At 44.1% G+C, this 19,328-nt stretch overlaps 11 protein-coding genes across 11 annotated transcripts; 3 read left to right on the top strand and 8 right to left on the bottom strand.

Annotated features, from left to right (window-relative positions):
* Positions 1–252: 252 nt before the first annotated feature.
* LSM04_000245 (uncharacterized protein) lies at positions 253–837 on the top strand (the record flags this gene model as incomplete). The annotated part of the gene is made up of 2 exons (XM_067335489.1): positions 253–324; positions 574–837. 2 exons carry the CDS (start codon positions 253–255, stop codon positions 835–837), a joined length of 336 nt encoding a protein of 111 aa, XP_067194925.1.
* LSM04_006919 (uncharacterized protein) lies at positions 779–1,496 on the bottom strand (the record flags this gene model as incomplete). The annotated part of the gene is made up of 2 exons (XM_067335488.1): positions 779–935; positions 1,348–1,496. The coding sequence occupies 2 exons, from the start codon at positions 1,494–1,496 to the stop codon at positions 779–781; spliced, it is 306 nt and encodes a 101-aa protein (XP_067195322.1).
* Positions 1,497–2,463: 967 nt separating this feature from the next.
* LSM04_003045 (uncharacterized protein) lies at positions 2,464–3,169 on the bottom strand (the record flags this gene model as incomplete). The annotated part of the gene is made up of 2 exons (XM_067335487.1): positions 2,464–2,620; positions 3,021–3,169. 2 exons carry the CDS (start codon positions 3,167–3,169, stop codon positions 2,464–2,466), a joined length of 306 nt encoding a protein of 101 aa, XP_067195087.1.
* Positions 3,170–4,139: 970 nt separating this feature from the next.
* Positions 4,140–4,845, bottom strand: LSM04_002280 (uncharacterized protein; the record flags this gene model as incomplete). The annotated part of the gene is made up of 2 exons (XM_067335486.1): positions 4,140–4,296; positions 4,697–4,845. The coding sequence occupies 2 exons, from the start codon at positions 4,843–4,845 to the stop codon at positions 4,140–4,142; spliced, it is 306 nt and encodes a 101-aa protein (XP_067195046.1).
* Positions 4,846–5,663: 818 nt separating this feature from the next.
* On the top strand, positions 5,664–6,585 carry LSM04_007572 (uncharacterized protein; the record flags this gene model as incomplete). Its single annotated transcript, XM_067335485.1, has 2 exons — positions 5,664–5,843; positions 6,127–6,585. The coding sequence occupies 2 exons, from the start codon at positions 5,664–5,666 to the stop codon at positions 6,583–6,585; spliced, it is 639 nt and encodes a 212-aa protein (XP_067195357.1).
* A 342-nt stretch (positions 6,586–6,927) lies between these two features.
* Positions 6,928–7,568, top strand: LSM04_008295 (uncharacterized protein; the record flags this gene model as incomplete). The annotated part of the gene is made up of 2 exons (XM_067335484.1): positions 6,928–6,999; positions 7,245–7,568. The coding sequence occupies 2 exons, from the start codon at positions 6,928–6,930 to the stop codon at positions 7,566–7,568; spliced, it is 396 nt and encodes a 131-aa protein (XP_067195402.1).
* A 1,442-nt stretch (positions 7,569–9,010) lies between these two features.
* LSM04_006251 (NADH:flavin oxidoreductase/NADH oxidase) lies at positions 9,011–10,141 on the bottom strand (the record flags this gene model as incomplete). The annotated part of the gene is made up of 1 exon (XM_067335483.1): positions 9,011–10,141. One exon carries the CDS (start codon positions 10,139–10,141, stop codon positions 9,011–9,013), a length of 1,131 nt encoding a protein of 376 aa, XP_067195281.1.
* A 1,441-nt stretch (positions 10,142–11,582) lies between these two features.
* On the bottom strand, positions 11,583–13,661 carry LSM04_006453 (Nucleotide-diphospho-sugar transferase; the record flags this gene model as incomplete). Its single annotated transcript, XM_067335481.1, has 1 exon — positions 11,583–13,661. One exon carries the CDS (start codon positions 13,659–13,661, stop codon positions 11,583–11,585), a length of 2,079 nt encoding a protein of 692 aa, XP_067195296.1.
* Positions 13,662–14,876: 1,215 nt separating this feature from the next.
* LSM04_006973 (uncharacterized protein) lies at positions 14,877–15,446 on the bottom strand (the record flags this gene model as incomplete). Its single annotated transcript, XM_067335480.1, has 1 exon — positions 14,877–15,446. One exon carries the CDS (start codon positions 15,444–15,446, stop codon positions 14,877–14,879), a length of 570 nt encoding a protein of 189 aa, XP_067195330.1.
* Positions 15,447–15,730: 284 nt separating this feature from the next.
* LSM04_009052 (Bardet-Biedl syndrome 1) lies at positions 15,731–17,491 on the bottom strand (the record flags this gene model as incomplete). The annotated part of the gene is made up of 1 exon (XM_067335479.1): positions 15,731–17,491. One exon carries the CDS (start codon positions 17,489–17,491, stop codon positions 15,731–15,733), a length of 1,761 nt encoding a protein of 586 aa, XP_067195459.1.
* A 442-nt stretch (positions 17,492–17,933) lies between these two features.
* Positions 17,934–18,872, bottom strand: LSM04_009005 (DNA-directed RNA polymerase III subunit RPC4; the record flags this gene model as incomplete). The annotated part of the gene is made up of 1 exon (XM_067335478.1): positions 17,934–18,872. The coding sequence occupies one exon, from the start codon at positions 18,870–18,872 to the stop codon at positions 17,934–17,936; it is 939 nt and encodes a 312-aa protein (XP_067195455.1).
* Between the last annotated feature and the right edge of the window lie 456 nt (positions 18,873–19,328).

The following is a 19,328-nucleotide window of genomic DNA, read 5'->3' as shown; positions in this document are numbered from 1 at the left end:
TACCAACAGAATAAAAATACAGTGGTATCAACACGAATGAATATAGTTTAAAATTGTTCCCTACTTCCTCCTTTCCCTTTATTTAGCACCAAGCAGGGAAACTTTATACTTCACACCTACTTGGGATCAGGAAAAGGAAAAAGCATTTCTTTAGAGGAGAAACCACAAAAAAAAAAAACAATAATACAGACAACAATGAGAACCTATTACCATCGAAGAACAAAAGTAACCAATCAAAAAATACATACGGAAATGTACTTTTATCAGCAGCACGGCTCAGCTGAAACACGGATTCGACAACTTCCTCATCAACGCGTGGGAACAGTGGCGCGAAGAGCGCAGACCAAAAAGAAAAACAGCAGCACACACACACACACACACACAAAGAGGGAGAGAGAGGGGGGGAGAGGGATAGTTGGGCCTCAGACACAGGGCACACGCTGCTGGAATGTTTGTGCGGCGCCCCAATCTGGTTTAGACACTTGTGTTCAATCCATATTCGATAATATGTCATAAGACCGTCGTAAGTGGATTATCGTCATCGACCCCGTCCATTCGTGCATCGCAGTACAGAGACAAACTACAAAAAGAGAGGGGAAAGAGGGAGAGGGGGAGAAGAGGCCACAGCGTAGCGCATACGCTCGCCATGGCAGAGTTGCCGTCAGCCGGGGAAAGAAGAATATTTCTCCAACACGATTATTGTCATTCAAATTGGCTCAGAGACTCCAGTCGGTTGATGTCATCATAGCGGCAGGCTACGCAGTAACATTGGCGGGCATCAGTGCCCCTGCAATCTCGGGGCGCACCAAGATGGTTCACGGCACGTGCGTTTGTTAAGCCGCTCCATGGCTAAAGCCCCTTCAACACACAACATGACGCAGAGAACATGCAATCGAACACACAAAACGAGGAGGACATACGACACAATAGCGCAGCTCTCGGATCACGTGAGTGTGCAACAGGGACACCAAAACAAATCCAAGACACAACTCCAATGTGAACCTTCCAGTCACAAACGCACATATCAACACACACACACACAGAGAGAGAAAGAAAAAGAAAAGAACCAAGGAGGGGCACGACAGGCACACCCCAAGCCGACCGGAACACCGTACGCTGCGTCAGCAACTCGATTCGCGTCATTGTATCAATTCAGATGTTGCTGTTAATATACCGATTGTTAGTGCTCATCGTACGCAGCTATTGCACAACTTCACACAACGACACACACACACACACACACACACACGCACCGAAGCGAACTGGCGGCAGCACGCCACGAGTTCAACTCAGTGCCGCACGTACTGCAGCGAGGGGGAGAGGAGGAGAGGAGGAGAGAAGGGGGACGTGTCGTGCCCCTTGCTGCACCACAGTGTGTGCAATGCAAGAGCCAGCCCGTTCAACCGCATGTCAGCTCGGAGCGAAAAATGGAGTTCAAGTTTGTCTCGACACGTGTCTGTTCCGTCGCGCCACACGGCGTCTGGAAACTCTGTCATCACGCAGGAAGCGGGGCTGGTGTTTGCAAGGATGAGGGGGAGGGAAAATTCTCAGTGCAGGTCTGTGTTTGCTGTCGTCACGCAGTGTCGGTGTAATTTAACATTTTCTGCATCATATCCATATTCCAGCTCCACGAAAATAAAAATAATTAAAAAGAACGCCTGGCATCACGCCCCCTATTCACTTGTCTCGCAGTGTACGTATGTGAATGTATGCATATGTCTCTGTGTGTGTTCGTGGGAACCCAGCAGCCGTCAGACCCGAAAGGTGATATGTGTTGAAAATACATCGTCACGAGGCACGTCCGAATGTGTTTGAACCATCAACAGTTGTGCATCACAGGCGTACATGTCACGTCACAAACACACAGACACAGACACAGACACACACACACGGAAGAACCACGTTCCAACCACGCTCAGAAGTCAAACAGACAGAATGTACTTTTATCAGCAGCACGGCTCAGCTGAAACACGGATTCGACACCTTCCTCATCAACGCGTGGGAACAGTGGCGCGAAGAGCGCAGACCAAAAAGAAAAACAGCAGCACACACACACACACACACACAAAGAGGGAGAGAGAGAGGGGGGGAGAGGGATAGTTGGGCCTCAGACACAGGGCACACGCTGCTGGAATGTTTGTGCGGCGCCCCAATCTGGTTTAGACACTTGTGTTCAATCCATATTCGATAATATGTCATAAGACCGTCGTAAGTGGATTATCGTCATCGACCCCGTCCATTCGTGCATCGCAGTACAGAGACAAACTACAAAAAGAGAGGGGAAAGAGGGAGAGGGGGAGAAGAGGCCACAGCGTAGCGCATACGCTCGCCATGGCAGAGTTGCCGTCAGCCGGGGAAAGAAGAATATTTCTCCAACACGATTATTGTCATTCAAATTGGCTCAGAGACTCCAGTCGGTTGATGTCATCATAGCGGCAGGCTACGCAGTAACATTGGCGGGCATCAGTGCCCCTGCAATCTCGGGGCGCACCAAGATGGTTCACGGCACGTGCGTTTGTTAAGCCGCTCCATGGCTAAAGCCCCTTCAACACACAACATGACGCAGAGAACATGCAATCGAACACACAAAACGAGGAGGACATACGACACAATAGCGCAACTCTCGGATCACGTGAGTGTGCAACAGGGACACCAAAACAAATCCAAGACACAACTCCAATGTGAACCTTCCAGTCACAAACGCACATATCAACACACACACACACAGAGAGAGAAAGAAAAAAGAACCAAGGAGGGGCACGACAGGCACACCCCAAGCCGACCGGAACACCGTACGCTGCGTCAGCAACTCGATTCGCGTCATTGTATCAATTCAGATGTTGCTGTTAATATACCGATTGTTAGTGCTCATCGTACGCAGCTATTGCACAACTTCACACAACGACACACACACACACACACACACACACGCACCGAAGCGAACTGGCGGCAGCACGCCACGAGTTCAACTCAGTGCCGCACGTACTGCAGCGAGGGGGAGAGGAGGAGAGAAGGGGGACGTGTCGTGCCCCTTGCTGCACCACAGTGTGTGCAATGCAAGAGCCAGCCCGTTCAACCGCATGTCAGCTCGGAGCGAAAAATGGAGTTCAAGTTTGTCTCGACACGTGTCTGTTCCGTCGCGCCACACGGCGTCTGGAAACTCTGTCATCACGCAGGAAGCGGGGCTGGTGTTTGCAAGGATGAGGGGGGGGAGGGAAAATTCTCAGTGCAGGTCTGTGTTTGCTGTCGTCACGCAGTGTCGGTGTAATTTAACATTTTCTGCATCATATCCATATTCCAGCTCCACGAAAATAAAAATAATTAAAAAGAACGCCTGGCATCACGCCCCCTATTCACTTGTCTCGCAGTGTACGTATGTGAATGTATGCATATGTCTCTGTGTGTGTTCGTGGGAACCCAGCAGCCGTCAGACCCGAAAGGTGATATGTGTTGAAAATACATCGTCACGAGGCACGTCCGAATGTGTTTGAACCATCAACAGTTGTGCATCACAGGCGTACATGTCACGTCACAAACACACAGACACAGACACAGACACACACACACGGAAGAACCACGTTCCAACCACGCTCAGAAGTCAAACAGACAGAATGTACTTTTATCAGCAGCACGGCTCAGCTGAAACACGGATTCGACACCTTCCTCATCAACGCGTGGGAACAGTGGCGCGAAGAGCGCAGACCAAAAAGAAAAACAGCAGCACACACACACACACACACACACAAAGAGGGAGAGAGAGGGGGGGAGAGGGATAGTTGGGCCTCAGACACAGGGCACACGCTGCTGGAATGTTTGTGCGGCGCCCCAATCTGGTTTAGACACTTGTGTTCAATCCATATTCGATAATATGTCATAAGACCGTCGTAAGTGGATTATCGTCATCGACCCCGTCCATTCGTGCATCGCAGTACAGAGACAAACTACAAAAAGAGAGGGGAAAGAGGGAGAGGGGGAGAAGAGGCCACAGCGTAGCGCATACGCTCGCCATGGCAGAGTTGCCGTCAGCCGGGGAAAGAAGAATATTTCTCCAACACGATTATTGTCATTCAAATTGGCTCAGAGACTCCAGTCGGTTGATGTCATCATAGCGGCAGGCTACGCAGTAACATTGGCGGGCATCAGTGCCCCTGCAATCTCGGGGCGCACCAAGATGGTTCACGGCACGTGCGTTTGTTAAGCCGCTCCATGGCTAAAGCCCCTTCAACACACAACATGACGCAGAGAACATGCAATCGAACACACAAAACGAGGAGGACATACGACACAATAGCGCAACTCTCGGATCACGTGAGTGTGCAACAGGGACACCAAAACAAATCCAAGACACAACTCCAATGTGAACCTTCCAGTCACAAACGCACATATCAACACACACACACACACAGAGAGAGAAAGAAAAAAGAACCAAGGAGGGGCACGACAGGCACACCCCAAGCCGACCGGAACACCGTACGCTGCGTCAGCAACTCGATTCGCGTCATTGTATCAATTCAGATGTTGCTGTTAATATACCGATTGTTAGTGCTCATCGTACGCAGCTATTGCACAACTTCACACAACGACACACACACACACACACACACACGCACCGAAGCGAACTGGCGGCAGCACGCCACGAGTTCAACTCAGTGCCGCACGTACTGCAGCGAGGGGGAGAGGAGGAGAGAAGGGGGACGTGTCGTGCCCCTTGCTGCACCACAGTGTGTGCAATGCAAGAGCCAGCCCGTTCAACCGCATGTCAGCTCGGAGCGAAAAATGGAGTTCAAGTTTGTCTCGACACGTGTCTGTTCCGTCGCGCCACACGGCGTCTGGAAACTCTGTCATCACGCAGGAAGCGGGGCTGGTGTTTGCAAGGATGAGGGGGGGGAGGGAAAATTCTCAGTGCAGGTCTGTGTTTGCTGTCGTCACGCAGTGTCGGTGTAATTTAACATTTTCTGCATCATATCCATATTCCAGCTCCACGAAAATAAAAATAATTAAAAAGAACGCCTGGCATCACGCCCCTATTCACTTGTCTCGCAGTGTACGTATGTGAATGTATGCATATGTCTCTGTGTGTGTTCGTGGGAACCCAGCAGCCGTCAGACCCGAAAGGTGATATGTGTTGAAAATACATCGTCACGAGGCACGTCCGAATGTGTTTGAACCATCAACAGTTGTGCATCACAGGCGTACATGTCACGTCACAAACACACAGACACAGACACAGACACACACACACGGAAGAACCACGTTCCAACCACGCTCAGAAGTCAAACAGACAGAATGTACTTTTATCAGCAGCACGGCTCAGCTGAAACACGGATTCGACACCTTCCTCATCAACGCGTGGGAACAGTGGCGCGAAGAGCGCAGACCAAAAAGAAAAACAGCAGCACACACACACACACACACAAAGAGGGAGAGAGAGAGGGGGGGAGAGGGATAGTTGGGCCTCAGACACAGGGCTGCTGGAATGTTTGTGCGGCGCCCCAATCTGGTTTAGACACTTGTGTTCAATCCATATTCGATAATATGTCATAAGACCGTCGTAAGTGGATTATCGTCATCGACCCCGTCCATTCGTGCATCGCACACGAACCCAAGAAAAAAAAAGAGAGAAGAAGAAAAGAAGAGGCCACAGCGTAGCGCATACGCTCGCCATGGCAGAGTTGCCGTCAGCCGGGAAAAGAAGAATATTTCTCCAACACGATTATTGTCATTCAAATTGGCGTGCGCAGTCAGATGGTCATGTCATCATAGCGGCAGGCTACGCAGTAACATTGGCGGGCATCAGTGCCCCTGCAATCTGCCGGCGCACCAAGATGGTTCACGGCACGTGCGTTTGTTAAGCGCTCCATGGCTAAAGCCCATCAACACACAACATGACGCAGAGAACATGCAATCGAACACACAAAACGAGGAGGACATACGACACAATAGCGCAACTCTCCGATCACGTGAGTGTGCAACAGGACACCAAAACAAATCCAAGACACAACCAATGTGAACCTTCCAGTCACAAACGCACATATCAACCACACACACACACGAGAGAAAGAAAAAGAACCAAGGAGGGGCACGACAGGCACACCCAACCGACCGGAACACCGTACGCTGCGTCAGCAACTCGATTCGCGTCATTGTATCAATTCAGATGTTGCTGTTAATATACCGATTGTTAGTGCTCATCGTACGCAGCTATTGCACAACTTCACACAACGACACACACACACACACACACACACGCACCGAAGCGAACTGGCGGCAGCACGCCACGAGTTCAACTCAGTGCCGCACGTACTGCAGCGAGGGGGAGAGGAGGAGAGAAGGGGACGTGTCGTGCCCCTTGCTGCACCACAGTGTGTGCAATGCAAGAGCCAGCCCGTTCAACCGCATGTCAGCTCGGAGCGAAAAATGGAGTTCAAGTTTGTCTCGACACGTGTCTGTTCCGTCGCGCCACACGGCGTCTGGAAACTCTGTCATCACGCAGGAAGCGGGGCTGGTGTTTGCAAGGATGAGGGGGGGGAGGGAAAATTCTCAGTGCAGGTCTGTGTTTGCTGTCGTCACGCAGTGTCGGTGTAATTTAACATTTTCTGCATCATATCCATATTCCAGCTCCACGAAAATAAAAATAATTAAAAAGAACGCCTGGCATCACGCCCCTATTCACTTGTCTCGCAGTGTACGTATGTGAATGTATGCATATGTCTCTGTGTGTGTTCGTGGGAACCCAGCAGCCGTCAGACCCGAAAGGTGATATGTGTTGAAAATACATCGTCACGAGGCACGTCCGAATGTGTTTGAACCATCAACAGTTGTGCATCACAGGCGTACATGTCACGTCACAAACACACAGACACAGACACAGACACACACACACGGAAGAACCACGTTCCAACCACGCTCAGAAGTCAAACAGACAGAATGTACTTTTATCAGCAGCACGGCTCAGCTGAAACACGGATTCGACACCTTCCTCATCAACGCGTGGGAACAGTGGCGCGAAGAGCGCAGACCAAAAAGAAAAACAGCAGCACACACACACACACAAAGAGGGAGAGAGAGAGGGGGGGAGAGGGATAGTTGGGCCTCAGACACAGGGCACACGCTGCTGGAATGTTTGTGCGGCGCCCCAATCTGGTTTAGACACTTGTGTTCAATCCATATTCGATAATATGTCATAAGACCGTCGTAAGTGGATTATCGTCATCGACCCCGTCCATTCGTGCATCGCAGTACAGAGACAAACTACAAAAAGAGAGGGGAAAGAGGGAGAGGGGGAGAAGAGGCCACAGCGTAGCGCATACGCTCGCCATGGCAGAGTTGCCGTCAGCCGGGGAAAGAAGAATATTTCTCCAACACGATTATTGTCATTCAAATTGGCTCAGAGACTCCAGTCGGTTGATGTCATCATAGCGGCAGGCTACGCAGTAACATTGGCGGGCATCAGTGCCCCTGCAATCTCGGGGCGCACCAAGATGGTTCACGGCACGTGCGTTGGTGGAGCGAAATATAGCTATGCAAATAGAAAACCTTTTCATGAAAATATTTTAATTCTGTTATAGCATATTCCTAGCTGTACTTTTCTTGGGGTTGCCTACCATAAAGAAGAAAGAAAGAACAAATTAAATATTTGTGGTATACTATATATAAGCATGGACGTAAAAATAAGAAAAAAGGAACTGTGATGAGTTTTAACACCAGCTAATATTATGGTCCTTTTGCTCCGTCCTGAAGTAAAAGGGTTGAAGGTTGCTCAACCCTTCTCCTGCAGAAGACGGAAGACGTTGATTCGATTTAACCTTCAAAAGTTGAATTATGACATAATGCACTTGAGACACTAACAAGTAAACCCCTTTTGACCTTTTACTATTATTATTAGAAAGAGCCAAATAATCCCATCATAAGCGCTCAAATAAGGAAAAAAAAAAGAAACAAAATAAAAAGATTTTCATTGTTAAAGTAATCAGCATGTTGCCTTCCATCACCACTTATATTGGGGTTTCACATCATTCGTTCGGTCTCGAAATAAAGTACCCAGAAACAGTCGACGTTATAAAAACAATAATAACCAAACCTACATTTTGGGCGGAGAAACATGGCGGGAGGAGACATCACAACTATTCGTTTACAGATCACATAGAAAGGATAATTTGACGGAAATATACATTCACATTACACCAAAGAATATACATTAATAACGTACGGTTTGACCACTCAAAACATAGATTTTGAACAAACAAATCTCAAAACGAAGACATACGACACAATAGCGCAGCTCTCGGATCACGTGAGTGTGCAACAGGGACACCAAAACAAATCCAAGACACAACTCCAATGTGAACCTTCCAGTCACAAACGCACATATCAACACACACACACACACAGAGAGAGAAAGAAAAAAGAACCAAGGAGGGGCACGACAGGCACACCCCAAGCCGACCGGAACACCGTACGCTGCGTCAGCAACTCGATTCGCGTCATTGTATCAATTCAGATGTTGCTGTTAATATACCGATTGTTAGTGCTCATCGTACGCAGCTATTGCACAACTTCACACAACGACACACACACACACACACGCACCGAAGCGAACTGGCGGCAGCACGCCACGAGTTCAACTCAGTGCCGCACGTACTGCAGCGAGGGGGAGAGGAGGAGAGGAGGAGAGAAGGGGGACGTGTCGTGCCCCTTGCTGCACCACAGTGTGTGCAATGCAAGAGCCAGCCCGTTCAACCGCATGTCAGCTCGGAGCGAAAAATGGAGTTCAAGTTTGTCTCGACACGTGTCTGTTCCGTCGCACCATACGGTATTTTATTCTACATGACATTTTGTTTAGGTAGAGAGCCATATTGTAGCTACAGTGCACCTGCCTTCATTTTTATTTGTGCATGATTTTTTTCTAGCCGAATCATTTTAATTCATTTCGCTTTGTGGTGTGTGTGTGTTCTTTTTTTTTTACGAATTGTAATAAAAAATATATCTCGCCATTAGGGTCTTGTTTGTCCTATTCACTCAGTGGATAGTCATTGTAACCAACGCCATCCCCCTTATAAAAGTACTCCACTTTTGCTGTATTTAGAGGTAAATTATTTTGAACCCGCTTCACGAGATCTGCGTTTGCGATGAATTTCTGACCAAACGCAACAGCATCGATTTTCCCCTCCTGTATTTCCTTTTCAGCTTCGTCAATCTCATATCCAAAGTTTGAAATTTTAACACCTTTATAACTGTCGTGAACCCATGATGTCATATCACCATTTCTTTCATTAAACATATCTCCTCGGAGAAAGTGGAGGTAAGCGAGAGAGAGTGAATTAATTTTTTTGCACAGGTGTTTGGTAAGAGCTTCCGGGTTGGAATCGTAGATACCGCCATAACTGTTTAACGGTGAGATGCGTAGTCCCACACGGCCACTCTCCACAGCATCACACACGCTCTTTGTTACGTCATAGATTAGTTGGCATCGTGTGTCAATACTGTTCCCTGCATAGGGGCCAGATTGCCTTTTATTTGTGGAGTCCCTGAGAAACTCATCGAGCAGGTAACCATTCGCGCCGTGCACTTCCACTCCGTCAAAGCCTGCCTTGAACACAGCATTTTTGGCTGCTTGTACAAAGTAAGGAATTATCCACTCCTTGATTTCATCATCGGTGAGTTCTTCAGGGGCACCGTAGGGTTCTTTTTCACCACTTTTTGTGAAAAAAGGGGGAATGCTGTGCCCTGTAATGGGTATTGCACTTGGGGCAAGAAGACGACCTGAAAGCGGTTCATCTGCACTTTTTGCATGTTGAAGAATCTTAAATGGAAGACCAGCACGACCACCATGAATTAATTGAATAAAAATACGTCCACCTTTCTCGTGGACAGCATCCACGATCCTTTTCCAAGCAGCAATTTGCTCCTCTGAGTATATACCGGGTTCTGTAAGGAATGTGGTGTAGTGTGGTTGAACCATTGTCGCCTCAGCAATTATAAGCCCTGCTGATGCCCGGTCCTGGTAATACTTAAGCATAAGATCTGTTCTTGGCACGTGAGTGTCTTCTGTTGCACGGCAACGTGTCAGGGGAGCCATGATGATACGGTTAGGAAGTGTGTACCGTCCCACCTTGAGAGGTTTTAAAAGATTGGGATGCATTGTTAGATGATCACTTTAATAATAATAAGAAAAATTAAACACAGTGAGTTCTAGAAGTGAGGAACCAAAGGGTAATTAGTGGTTGTGTGAAGAATGGTAGAGAAAAGCGGAAACAAGATCACATTTAACTCAAAGCACTATACTAATAGCATGAATTGGTCGGTCAAACCAAAAAAGACAAGAGAACTGAATAACATGGTGGCATATATACGCAAAAAAAGAGGGAAGGGGAGAAAAAAAGAACATTAAGGGAGGAAATCGTCTTCTTTTTGAATACACCCAGTAGCAATGTACTTTGATAACAGGCCACGGGTCACATCATCCATAAAGGAAACGAAACGAAAGTGTTCTTCTTTATTTCAGTGTCGATATAGTAATGGATACTTTTACAGGGCGATATTGTGGGCATTAACTCGTCCCGACTCAAGTATTCACGAGAGGGAGGTCTAGGCTCTCAGCAAAAACCGGTACGGAAGAAGTGAAAAGAAAACATTTGCCTGCAGCAGTAATTGTATTGCTATGAAATAAGGCCCATACTGTAGCCACTCCGGCAGAATAGGTTCTGTGACATATTGCCCTCCCGCATTTTGACTGCTTTGCAGTGCACCATATGGAACGGGGAAATTACAAGGGAACGGCCCAGCAATATATATATATATATATATATATATATATATCAACTGTGGCGTTTCTCTCTAACACAAAAAACCCACAGGCACACACGTAATAAACCCAAAACAAGAACAACGCCAACGTCAATGCCCCTACAATCACGGTGATGTTACACGCTCGCCCGCGGGGATACGAATTCTTTAAACACCAAACCACACAAAACATTACAAATACATATGCATTACATTATAAAATGATCACTACTACCTTGAACTCAATCTTCGCCTTGATCTGCTGCAGGTCAATGATTCTCCAATCAAAGTCCTCTCTTCATTCATGAAAAACCATAGAGAGAGCACGTATAGACACAGCACCTTGGTTCCGCCCCAACCTCACATAGCCCCTCACAAATCATCAGTGATGTCGTCAAGGAGATTAACACGGCAATTCCACCATTGCCAATTAAAAAAAAAAAAATACCTGGGGAACCACACTACGGTATCAATAGTATTGGGTCACACTATCGCAAAAATTGACATGAATGCCGTCTTCAGTTAAGTAAATTAAGATATGAATGGGAGGAGTTCATCAATGTTCTCTGTGATTTGCAACAAACGTGGTTAATGGGTTACACGAAGGTAAAAAAAAAGCAACAACAAGCCTATCGATGAAACCACATGGCAAAAAAAAAAAAATGGTCATAAGAGATGTAGATACAGAATAAAAGAATCAAAATGTTTTTATTTATTCTTTTTCACCCTCTCTTTTTAATGGATAAAAATATACATCGTACAGCAAAATGTGTCAAATTAAAGAGAAAAAATTGACACTAGTGTCGATGTTGTAGATACTTGGGGTCAGTCGTTGCATCTTTGTACGTCTCACTATGTGGAGTTGTCCCGTAAACGTTGTGCACAATGTTGCTTTCACCACTTTTCGCCTTCGAAGAGTCACGTAAAGAGACACAGAATTTTTTCGGTGAAGTATGTGAACCCGTTATAGTATCAAGCTCATCAAGAAACCATGCCTTTATAGTTTTAAAATACTGAATTTTGTTTTTAGCCCCAGAGAGACAAGTGGCGTGTAACAAAACCCATTTGGGAACCTCTTTAAGGGGGTATTGTTTCCAAAGAAAAGTTTCTTTACCATTTATTACTCTTACAGATCGTTCCACCTTGTAGTTACACTTCATGTTAAAATCCCAGTGTGGCAAGCAACGGTGTGAGACACCATGGATATGGTCATACTTCATAAAAAGTCGCATAGCCGCTTGATCTGCACTCTCATCAGGACGGAAAGACATCATATGTGTGAAAAAACGCAGGGTTCGTTCATTTGGGCGTACCATATAAAAACCAGAGTTAATGCTGAGAGAATCTCTTGTATCACACTGATGTACAAGATCTTCACGACTCTCGAGTAAATAACGCATCGGTGAACGGTTCCATGTTATATCAAGATCTGAGAGCAAAAAGACATACCCACGGCGAAGTACGGCAATAGCTAAACGTGGTTTTACCCAAGAAAGTTCTTCCGTGACTTTACGTGAGAATCCTTGTTTTTGTGTTGATGCCTCTTCCATCTCACGCTCAGCAAATATACTCGCATTAAGGCATGGTAATCTGAACGATATACAAAGGGACAAAGCATCATCATCAAGATTTGCAACAATCAAATTTCGCATATTTGCCTTCTTCGAAAAGCTATACACAAAGTTATGCAGATGATCGCGCCAAAAACTATTAAATATAACCATAGTTACTAAACCGCTAGAGTCAGCTTGAGTAGCTAACAAGGTATCCAGGTCATTGTGCATTCCTTCATACGGAAAATGTTCGAGAATAGAGGTGTTAATGAGCCATGGAGCCTCATTTGCTCCGATACAAGCATTTTTCTCATTCAATATTTCCAAACCTTGTTCCATTTTACTCAAAAAGGAATTAAAACGAACTATTGGGTTTATCTCAACAAGTGACGGTTCTTTCTTAAGCAATGGAAAACGTTGATACAAAGAAACTGTCATATGATCAGAGAACAGTTCTGAGGGAATCCTGCAGTGTCTACATCCACAAAAGTAAATAGGAAGTGGCTCCACATTTCCATCAGGACTACAATGATACTTAAACAGATGAATTCGTTCACGTACACATACAGCAATTCCATTACGGTGAATTAACTGGAAGTTAAACCGAAGTTTTCCTGACTCTACCTCAGTATGCCACAAACTTCCATACACCTCCAAATAGTACGACGCGTTAGTTCCTCTGGTTTGTGGTAGCATAATATCACCATTTGCCCTTCGGCCTGGCTTCTGGGGAGGCATAAATCTATCTGATACCCAACCAATAAGCATATACCATGGATCTTTTTGCAATAATGAGATTGCTGGGGTGTACGCCCCTGCTTTCATCATCTTTTGTAGTAATGGACGTACCCAGACAGGACTGGCCACTGGAGTACCCGTGGAGGAATAGCACACAGGGGACGCCGACTCGGACTCGTTCCTCTCCATAGACTGTACCAATTGTAACGGTTGAGCTCGGAGAGAAGAGAAGGGAGCCCGACAGGCGGCGCCATTCACGCAGAGAGTGGCTGGAGGGGAGGCCGCCTCATCGAAACCCGGGCAGAGCGGTGGTTGATGCCCCCCGCCGGCCCCCCCTTCACGCTTCCCCCGGCCCGCTTCTCCCTCTCCTCCCCCCAGCGGCTCCGAGTCGAGCAGCGAAGGAGTCTTCACGAGGAGGAGAAGGAGGAGAAGAGATAGCGCCAGGAGAAATAATACTGTCGGCCGCCGTGATGTACGACGCCGTTGACGATTGCCCATTAAATCTGTTGTTTTTAAAGCGCTTGTCGTGCTGGTGGTGGTGGTGGTGGTTGTACGTCCCCGTCCTCGATAGGACCAACTGAGCATTGAAATACTTTGCCTCTTTGATGTTGCTGAAAAACCGGAAAACAGAGGAAGAATAAAACTACACTATATTCAGTCTAATAATAACAGGGACAGCAAGGGAGTTAAGGAACTTCAAGAGCGAAAAAAAAAAAAAACACGATTAGAAAAAAAAAACACGAATATACTTGTTCGTTTAATTATATATATATATATATATATATATACGTACAATGCGACTAAAAAGTGTGACAATTTGCACCATCAGTAACAATAAAATCACCATCAGTAAAAGGAATATAACTATCAAAAGAACTCTCAACTAGGGAAACAAAACAAAGAAACGGCGTTTGGTACACAAAACAACTTTGGTAAAAGGATGGGATGGTTATTGAAGGGAGTTTGCGTTTCACGCATTGCATCACCGGTATCATATATTAGCGAGGAAGAAGAAAAAAAAAGACAAAGAAGGAATCTTCCTAGCCAAAAATCATAATGCTCATCATTATAGCTATTATAATAATCTTCAATTTCATCATCACACCCATCACCACCACCAAATGGTTGTTGTTAGTTCCCTCATTATATCTGTACTCCGTACGTGTTTTCCGGGAAATCGTTGCTAGACCCGCAACGATCGGCAATTTTTCCGTACATAAAAGAAAACAACATCCACAGCAAAGCAAGGACAATGTAAACACATGCTGAGATGCAGTATTGAGCTGCAGACGATAAGTCAGACATGAAAGAACTAATGTATCCTGCTCCTCCTCCTTTTCGCTAGGTACCAGAACAGATGATTTCCAGGTTATTCCTACAATATTTATAGATGAAGTAAGTAAGCAATAACAACAACAACAAAAAAACACAAATAAATAGAGATTTGTAGAGATATTCAGCTCAAAGTGGGAGAATTCAAAGATAATGTCAAGAAACCTTTCCTATTCCCTAGCTGCAGAAATTCTTCATCAGAACCAAAAACACCAACAACTACAATAACAACCACATTAGCCTGATCTGTAGAATTATTCTTCTGCTTCTTATTCAGACCATACACAAATGAAGACAGAAAAATAATACTCAAGAAATAAAAATAAAGGGGAGAAAAAAATGGTTTCACGGCAAAAAAAAAAAAATTATGATTTGTATTCTCAAGTGAGATAAGGGCAAGGGCCAAGTCATAAATACAGATGATCATGTAACTTACTCTTTTTCTCCTCCTTGTCTTTTTTTTTCTTTTTACTGGTCCTTTTTTTCGTCCTTATGGTCTTCTCTTTCCAATGTATCCGGAACAGGTTCTAGTAAAGCATACGTGACATATGATCCCATAATGATAATAGTCGACCCAAGTGCCATAAAACCACCACAAACACCTGCATTCACTTCAAGAAGAGGGGCAATTATATGCATACCAACAAGCAAGACAAGAATAGGAATAGTAAACATTGCAAATGTTGCAATAAAAAACACTGCTACAACACTTTTGTGCTGAGGTTGATCTAACAAATTCAAAAAACTGCGAAGTCCCAACATTTTTTCCTTTATAGGACGCATTGTGGCCTTGTTAAACTCTTCTCTTGCTTCTCTCGAGAGGCGAACCGTGTCCAGTGTGTTCATTGCTTCTTCAACAGCAATATCATCATCATCAAGAGGGGTCGTGTAAAGAAGTTTTCGAATCATTTCATTTTCCTCCTTCTCTACTTCCCGCAAGTCACGCAACCTAGAGCTGACAACGCCATCTTTACTTGATCCCGCTAGGGCTGAAGGTGCAACTACTGCGGATGCTGGCTTCCCCTCATTCTCGTCCATTCCTACCCAGAGAGTCTAATGAGGAAACCCGTTTTTTTTTTTTTTCTCTTGGAACCTCTAAGCATGAATTCATTTTTATTCAATTAAAAAAAAAGCAGAAAAACAAATAAGAATGAAATCAAAACTTGGTATAGCAATAATAAACCAATGGGTACAAAAACAAAAACAACAGTAAATAAACCTCTTCATTTTTTGAAAAATGTATCTAAAAAAAAACAATATATATATATATATATATATATATATAACAAAAAAATTAGAGAAAAAACGATATGTCTTTTCACCTACAGTTCATCTTCAATGATATCTAAATCTGGTAACTCAACAATTGTTGTTGCTAAGGGAGATGTAAGAGAAGGGCTAGTAACACACACATGTATCCCATCATTTAATTCCCCATCACCCAAGCGTTCCACAAGCACCTCATGAGGTGAAAGAACCGAAGGTAAGAGCAAGGGAACATTTGAAAACGGTTTTGGTATTTTGCAAAACGTTGGAGAACAATTTAAAAGAATCACTAAATTATGCATTGGTTTTTGACTAGTATTTTGTAATGTAATTAGAACCTTAAATACTGGACCAAGACCCTTCACTACTGTAATTATACGAAGTGAACCATCAGAAACCGCTTTTGAAGAACCCAAAGTAGAAGTTTCGACACCTTTTGAAAGTAATGAAAGGTATGATTTGGCAGTATTAAGACGAAGTCGACAAAGATCTTGTTGAAATAATCGATGCATATCAACACCATATGTACGTTCACGTTCTGCTTGTGCAACGAACACGCTTGTAAGTGATGGTACAGGAATAGGAACATCTTGTTCTGGAGGTGGACCAGCTTCATTATTCTTTTCACATTCAAAAGAAGCATGACGGTGCAACATTTCTACAACAAGAGATCCATTTTGTAAAATAAGTTTGAGTGCTGCATCTTCTCTACCATAACGACCAAAATGCATAGCCGTTACGGTATTATAGACTTGACTTTCATGTAAAAGTGTTTTTCCAACATATACTCGAATAGATCCATTATTAAGTGCTACAATAATACCTCTAGCTTTACCTGTTGCAGTTTCGGTAATGGTAGAAATATTTGTTATTGGAAAAGGAATAAAAACACATGATTGACGTTTGCCTTTTAAATTAAAGTATGATAATGTATTTTGCATCGTTGCTATAGCTATAAGATTATCATAACGAGCAATTTGTACAATTGGTCCATCAGGATATATAACAGATCCTGAAAGTTTACCATTTTTTATACAATAAACACATCCATCTCTAGAGGATATTATAATACGGTAATCTACCCGTAATAAACCTGCTGTTAAAAGTGAAGCAGGAACGCCAGGAATTTTTATTTTAAAATAAACCTCTGTAAGACTACTTTTTAATATATAGATATGTCTATCTTCAGTACCAAATACTAAACAACTACGAGATCCTCCTTCTGCCCGTTCTAAGAGGAGAGAACTCATACAAGTTACGAGAGTAAGCTGTGTTAGAGGTTCGTCTTTAAAAGATTCCACAATACGTTCTCGCTCTTGAGCATTATCAGATGCCAAAAGATCTGTAGAACGAGTCGAGAGTTCCACACCATTTCTACGTCGCTCTTCTAACATATCGCTTGCTTCTTGGATGGAGATGGTACCATCTCGTAGTGCTTCCCATACAGCCAGATCAACTTCATCTAATTCTACAGAAGGAACTGTGAACCTATAAAGAGGTTTCATATTACGATACATAAATATATATGGTCCACAAGCAACAGCTATCACTGGAAGTTGTACATCCTCGCCACTCTCTGCATAAAAAGTTGTTAAAGATGAAGGTACGGAAGGCAATCGTAATTGCGTAATCATAGAAGTTCCACCAAACACCTTGAGTTTTCGGCTACCATCTGCTATAACTAACTTGTAATCACCATCTCCCTTAATATCAGCAACATCCACACAATTTGAAAAGCACTGAATACCTGCAAGTTGGTCTCGAAAAGCATAAAGCCAAAACTTTTTTTCTTTTCCTCCCTTAGCTACGTTAGTCATTACTTAACTATCTAATGAAACAATTTTATAAACCAATATATATATATATATATATATATATATATATATATATATATATATATAATTACTTTGCAAGATCCCGTCATGTTCATACCATATATAGCAAAAAGAGAGAAAAAACAGAAATTATTAAATATTTAAAAGCGAAGAAAATAAAGAAGAGAGAAAGAAAAAATAAAAACCAATAGAAAAACAAAAAAAGAGAGAAAAAAAAGAGAGAAAAAAAAAAGAAAAATGGGGTAAGAATGAAGTAGCAAACCGCATACTAAGAGCGTTTTGTTTTCTTTTTTTTTTTCTTCTCTCTCTCTCTCACACTATGTCTACTTCCTTTTTTTTTTACTCGAGTTTGCTCTTATATTTACTGTATGCCATTCAGTATTTCTGGAATTTTTTTTTTTTGCTTTTACCTTTTTTGTCTTCATCAATTATCCACAGTAATACTGGGTGTACAAATCATCTTCTTCGTCAAAAGTCCCAGTTGATAACAACTCGACCTTTCATCAGGCTGTTGAGGAGGCGCCACTGCAGAGACAACATTGCAGGCACCATCATCACCTGCGTTGTAACCTTCCACAGCGACATCGTAGTGAACACCGCAAATTTCCATAACCATTCGACCACTTCTGTAAACTTTTACTTCCCCAATTTTTCCCGATGGTAACTGTGTCATGAGAAAGGGAGGGTTAGCTTGAAAACGAGGTAGTTGCAACCACACCAATTCACCCTCATCGTGACGACCAACATCAGTTTCTACACTAATTTTATTAGCAGACGGGTTAAGAACCTCATTTTCAAACCGCATATTAGCTTCTCTAGTACGACGCAACTCTTCCTCATATTCTTTTAAAAACATAATCCCATCATCCTGTGCGGTTGTCTCAACTCGACGATCATCACCCCTAACGTGTTCTTCTTCCCCAGCCGATACTTTTAAACGTGCGGGAAGTGTGCTATCGAGTGGTGTTGGATGGTAAACCGTCATATTCGGGTTATCCGCCTCTGCCTCGAGAATCCTCGACATGGTGTTGGCGGGAAAACGCTCTGCTTCAGCTGCCAGAAACGCCGCCGCACGACTGGCGGCCAACGGCCCGGATTGTGAACGTGCAGGACGTCTGATGGGTCCACCTTCACCCGCTGTTGTTGTTGTTCCAATTGCTGCTGTTGTTGAGGCTGTGCGGTGTCCGTCTCTATTGTTGTTGCTGTTCTTGTTGGCGGCGGCCTCTGCGGTTTGTTCCTGCTGCAGGCGGAGACGCTCGATTTGCACGAGACTCAAATCGGCCTCATGTGTGGCGTCGTCCTCCTCCTTCGCCCGGACCACGCGGCGGGGTTTGTACTTCAAGTTGGGGAGCTTTGGGGGCATCCCTGCGAGTGGATCCTCCTGGAGTAATAAGAGAGATACGAGAGAAGAGTAAAGAGGAGAAAAGTAAAAGTGGGGTGAGGGATGAAGTATATACCTCAACTATGGTAACAGGTGAATTGATAATTAATAATAATAATAATAATAATAATAATAATAATAATAATAACAGAATTGAACAGAAAGAAAGAGGAATGCAGATATTACTCCGTCACACATCCATCCTCTGCTGATTCAGCATCACCTCGTTCCTATTGCCATGGAAAGAAGCTATATAGACATATAAAGTGAGCGTGTGACAAATTCAATACACCCAAAACATCAAATAGAGAGAAACATTACAAAGGAACAGAGTGACAGCATCGAAAGCATGGGAAACCCTTTGCCGTTTGTAAAACTGAGGACACAAACACACACACGCACAAAATATCACCACAAATGATGATGATGATGATGTTG

The sequence above is a fragment of the Trypanosoma melophagium genome (genome assembly GCF_022059095.1).
Source record: "Trypanosoma melophagium isolate St. Kilda chromosome Unknown ctg1segment0, whole genome shotgun sequence".
In the NCBI taxonomy this organism is placed as follows: Eukaryota; Euglenozoa; class Kinetoplastea; order Trypanosomatida; family Trypanosomatidae; genus Trypanosoma; species Trypanosoma melophagium.
Note: the sequence above shows the minus strand (reverse complement) of the source record. Positions and strands in the feature narration are given on the sequence as shown.